Consider the following 5,504-nt stretch of genomic DNA (forward strand, 5'->3'; position numbering starts at 1 on the left):
CCCCTTCTTCGTCGGAGCCATGGCGATGGAAGGGGGGAGGAAAGGTTCGAGATTGGCTTTGAAGCAGAAGCTGGAGTTCGGAAGGAGGAAGGACAGAGGGCACACGAGCAACGGAAAGGGGAGTGGCTGTGTACAACTGCAAGTCCGCCTAGCCTGGCACCAAATGAGGAGGCGTGGGGGAACAGTGCCACCCGCGTCCAATCAACCGCCACGCGGCGCCCAAGGTCCCAGGCTGTTAGGGCCCGCGACGCTTCGCACTTGCCCTTTCGCCTCTCTGCTCGGCCAAGTCCGGGCGTGCCTTGGGCCCGGGGGCTACTGTCGGCGTTCTGGGAACGGGGGTCCCCAGACTTGCCTGCCTGCGGCCTGCGGCGTGGCTCAAAGGGGGCCCAGCACGGCCCATCTTCATCAACACAAGCTCAAGACCCTCGCGAGGGGCCAAGCCTCGCGGGGCGGACGACAAGGAGCTTCCTCAGGCACGGCCTCGTCAGGCTGGCTCACGAGGAGGCGGAGAGTTCAAGGCGGGGTACCTCGCGAGGTGCCCATGACGCAAGCCATGACGACCAAGGGCGCCAGCCGGGCGCCAGCCCGCGCAGTGTCCTTCTTTCCTCTTTGGTGCAAGGGGAGCAAGCGCAGGCGAGAGCATCAAGCAAAGGCATCCATTTCGGTGCAACAAGACCAAGACCAGTCCAACGGCAGGATGGAGGTCACCGTGGAGCCCAAGTCGGCGTCACCACCAGAGCCTTTGACAGGCGAGGACCAACTTTAGTCAGGATAAGTGTACTAGATGTTCCCCTTCAAATTGGCCAATTGTTGGCCCCCTTCCCGCTCAATATTTGGGAAGAGGCCCAGGGCCTTCGCATATAAATAGGACTAGCCACCCACAAGGTAAGGGGATCCGGAGAGGAATCTGGAGATAAGATAGGCATCTAGAATCAACCCTTCAAAAGGGACAACACCACCACAAGAACAGACCCTCGCGAGGTTGTTCTTCCTTGTATTGTTCATCATCAGCCCAAGAGGCAATCCACCACGCCACACACTGGAGTAGGGTATTACACCACAATGGTGGCCTGAACCAGTATAAACCCTGTGTCTCTTGTGTTGTTCTTCTCGTAGTTTAGATCCTAGCGATTCGGCGAGGAACAGGTAGGTAGAAGGCGAAACCTCCGCGCGCACCCCAGTGTTCGAACCTCAAGGGTGCCGGAACCCTAAATCCGACAGCATCATCCCGCAACTAACTCATTAGTCACTTTGCTTGCAAGGCTTCTTATGATGTGCATTACCGAGTGGGCCCAGAGATACCTCTTCGATACTCGGAGTGACAAATCCTAATCTCGATCTATGCCAACCCAAAAATCACCTTCGGAGATACCTGTAGAGCATCTTTATAATCACCCAGTTACGTTGTGACATTTGATAGTACACAAGGCATTCCTCCGGTATCTGGGAGTTGCATAATCTCATAGTCGGAGGAATATGTATTTGACACGAAGAAAGCAATAGCAATAAAACTGAATGATCATTATACTAAGCTAATGAATGGGTCTTGTCCATCACATCATTCTGTAATGATGTGATCCCATTCATCAAATGACAACACATGTCTATTGTTAGGAAACTTAACCATCTTTGATTAACGAGCTAGTCTAGTAGAGGCTTACTAGGGACACGGTGTTTTGTCTATGTATCCACACACGTATCAAGTTTCCAACTAATACAATTCTAGCATGAATAATAAACATTTATCACGAATAAAGAAATATAAAATAACAACTTTATTATTGCCTCTAGGGCATATTTCCTTCACTAAATTATGTCATGCGTCAACCTTGAACCCAAGTGACATCAAACAATCCATGCATACAATCAAACTAAATGAGAAACATCTAAAAAAACTTAAGTAAAAGAAACGAGGGCCTAACGCAGGTACCTGAACACCCTAGCCTAACAAATTGTGATGCCTCAATCCACACCAAGATTAAGCACCTACAAAACTAATTGGGTAGAACATGAATAACACAATGTCAATCAGGCAAAGACAAAAGAAAGGAAAGTAAAGAAGAAAAGAAGGCAACCATGTCGGCTTGTAGCACTGATGCACCTGCATAGTAGAAACATAATCAAACAATCTGTGTGGGCATATCATCGAACATATGATATGCGGATATCGGAAGTAGACCAGACGTATGAACTCGCGGGCGTGTACAGATTGTTTGACTCCGTGTCCTAGAGGATGTTGAGGAAGCTGACGAGGATGAGGGCGACATACTCGGGGAGCTTGTCATCCTAGAGACCTTGTCGAGACATGAAGCCGCAGCTGCGCGTAGATCGACTACCAAGCTTAAACAAGAAAGGCACGTGAAGATTTATTGCCTGGTGTTCATTATAAACAGAAAAGGTCAGGTGATAAAGCTCAAAGCTTCAAGTTACAGTTTTCATGTTTTAAATTCATTATGAGGACATATCATAACTGCGAGGATCACAATCTTTCCTTTGATTTAAGAATGGTGATAGTTGGCTATCTGAGATCTTGTAGAGAAATCGAACAAGATCATATTGCCTATTTAAAAAGATGTATCTGAATTTATCACATTATTTTATTATGTCAGTATCTGAACATGTGCCAGAAACTAATGTGGTATGTGGTTGTCAATAGAAATTGTAGGATCCCACTGTATATGCCATATACTTAAAGTCTTTTTATTTCTTATCGAGAACCTAGAGTTGTCTAAATAATTTGCCGCCAAATGAGATGGCCCGACATTTCACAACCTGATGCCATTTGATTTAGAGGCTTTAATTTACGAGATCTTAGAAATGAGGAACAAAGCTACTCCCTCCGTCCGGAATTACTTGTCGCGAAAATGGATGTATCTAGACGTATTTTAGTTCTCGATACATCCATTTCCGAGAACGGAGGGAGTACAAAGAATGCTGCCCTCCACCAATGAGCAGTGCTAACCAAAAAATTTATTAGTTGGGTTCAACTCAAACTGACCCTGGTTTTTTGTGCGCGTGTATGAAGGGATCTGCGATTGAATTGACCCTAGATTCAAATTCCACTTTTGTCCAAAGGGCTAGAATGCAAACGCGAGAAATGTAAGTGTAAAAGGCTTAGAATGACAACGTGACAAATATAAGTTGAAAAAGGCCTATGTTGGAGTATTTTGAAATTTTAATTCATGGTTTTCCTATGTTGTCAACATCCTTTCCTTACCCTTGAATTTAGACAGATGTGGGTCTAGATACGTATAGATTAAGGCGCGGTTATCCAGGAGAGATATTTATGATATTTATTTTCTTACCAAAATGAAGAAGAAAAACGCATGTGTTTTTTCACCACGGTCGGAGCGCAGATGCCAAGGGGAAATGGAAACGGGGCACGGCTCCGACGGACGGCGAGCCCCCACCAACCCCTCCTTTCCCATAAAAACGGCGTCTTTTTTCTCTCTCACACCAGCCGGTCAGCTTGGAGGCGAGCATCACCGCCTGCCCCACCCACGAGCGCCACCAACCACCCACCCTGCACCGCCACCGGCCAGAGAAAGCAGATCAACAGCCGGAGGCGAGCTCGGTAGGTAGCGGCCATGGAGGCCGCCGCGGCCATCCGGAGCGCGGCCGCGCCGCGGATGCGCCTCGCCGGGAGGAGCAGCAGGGGATCCGGCGCCGCGGCGGCGCGCGCGATCCCGGTCAGCCGCAGCGACTGGCAGACGGCCTGCGCCATCCTCTCCAGCACCAACGACTCCCCCACCCCGCCGGCGCCGAAGGTGAACGGCCAGAACAACATCAACAAGCTAGCCGCGCCGGCCATCCCCGGCTCCGAGGACGCCGTCTCCGGCCTGGATCTGGTGCTGGCCGCGGGCGCGGGGAACCTGCCGCGCCCGCTCAGCATCAGCGACCTGTCCCCGGCGCCGCTGCACGGCGCGCAGCTGCGGGTGGCCTACCAGGGCGTGCCGGGCGCCTACAGCGAGGCGGCGGCCGGGAAGGCGTACCCGGGGTGCGAGGCCATCCCGTGCGACCAGTTCGAGGTGGCGTTCCAGGCGGTGGAGCTGTGGATCGCCGACCGCGCCGTGCTCCCCGTGGAGAACTCCCTGGGCGGCAGCATCCACCGCAACTACGACCTGCTCCTCCGGCACCGGCTCCACATCGTGGGCGAGGTGCAGCTCCCCGTCCACCACTGCCTGCTCGCCCTCCCGGGGGTCCGGCGGGAGCTGCTGGCCCGGGTGATCTCGCACCCGCAGGCGCTGGCGCAGTGCGAGCACACGCTGACGCGCATGGGCCTCAACGTGGCCCGCGAGGCCTTCGACGACACAGCGGGCGCCGCGGAGCACATCGCGGCGCACGCGCTCCGCGACACGGCCGCCATCGCGTCGGCGCGCGCCGCGGAGCTGTACGGCCTCCAGGTCCTGGCGGACGGCGTGCAGGACGACGCCGGGAACGTGACCCGGTTCGTGATGCTGGCGCGGGAGCCCATCATCCCGCGGACGGACCGGCCGTTCAAGACGAGCATCGTGCTGGCGCACGACCGGGAGGGCACCTCCGTGCTGTTCAAGGTGCTGTCGGCGTTCGCGTTCCGGGACATCAGCCTGACCAAGATCGAGAGCCGGCCGCACCGGCACCGGCCCATCCGGCTGGTGGACGACGCCAACATCGGCACCGCCAAGCACTTCGAGTACATGTTCTACATCGACTTCCAGGCGTCCATGGCCGACGTGCGCGCCCAGAACGCGCTCGCCGAGATCCAGGAGTTCACGTCCTTCCTCAGGGTGCTCGGCAGCTACCCCATGGACATGACGCCCTGGGACGCCGCGCCGTCGTCCTCCTCCTCCGATCAACAGCAGCGCGGCTAGATGATAGCTAGCTCCATGTTACTACATTACTGTCAATTCAATCAATATGCGCAAGAGATTCGTTGTTAATCTATCCCCCCCTTTGATGCTCCGCTGCTCGCTACAATTTTCCTCTGTTAATTTTGCTCTCCCAGCCATTGGGCCAAATTCTTTGTGAACAAATTCGTTGAGAAAAATCAATCATTGGGCCAAATTCTTTGTGAACAAATTCGTTGAGAAAAATGAATGAATGAATCAATCATTGGTGCCAGAGTGAGGGTCTTGGAGTTGGGCAGCTCGAAATGGGTGGCATGCATTTGGATTGTTCTTCCATTTGCAGCAATTCCTTTTTGGTGCTGGGGTGAAATGAATGAAACCAACCAAAAACGAAGAACAGCATCTTGCTCCACGATGTCGGTCGTGGGAAGTCAGAAGCATGATTGGCTGGGTTTGTGATTTGTCCAGGAGAAGTAACCCAACTCCAAGTGTCCATGCAAGTACTGTTCTTTGATTTCTGCTGCAACTTTGGTAGGTCCTGAGAAGAAGTGCGTCCGTCCATGTGATGAAGGTCAGAGATTGCCACTGAAACGCTGTAGTGATAATCTGTTATGCTGTACAAACAAACTGCCAGTGAAACGCTGTAGTGATAATCTGTTGTACAAACAAACGCATCTT

General features: G+C 52.7%; 1 protein-coding gene across 1 annotated transcript; it reads left to right on the forward strand.

Annotated features, from left to right (window-relative positions):
- Nucleotides 1–3,449: 3,449 nt before the first annotated feature.
- On the forward strand, nt 3,450–5,100 carry LOC119311655 (arogenate dehydratase/prephenate dehydratase 6, chloroplastic-like). The gene has a single exon (XM_037587318.1). The coding sequence runs from the start codon at nt 3,588–3,590 to the stop codon at nt 4,848–4,850; it is 1,263 nt and encodes a 420-aa protein (XP_037443215.1). The 5' UTR covers nt 3,450–3,587; the 3' UTR covers nt 4,851–5,100.
- The last annotated feature ends 404 nt before the right edge of the window (nt 5,101–5,504 follow it).

The sequence above is a fragment of the Triticum dicoccoides genome, chromosome 5B (genome assembly GCF_002162155.2).
Source record: "Triticum dicoccoides isolate Atlit2015 ecotype Zavitan chromosome 5B, WEW_v2.0, whole genome shotgun sequence".
In the NCBI taxonomy this organism is placed as follows: Eukaryota; Viridiplantae; Streptophyta; class Magnoliopsida; order Poales; family Poaceae; genus Triticum; species Triticum dicoccoides.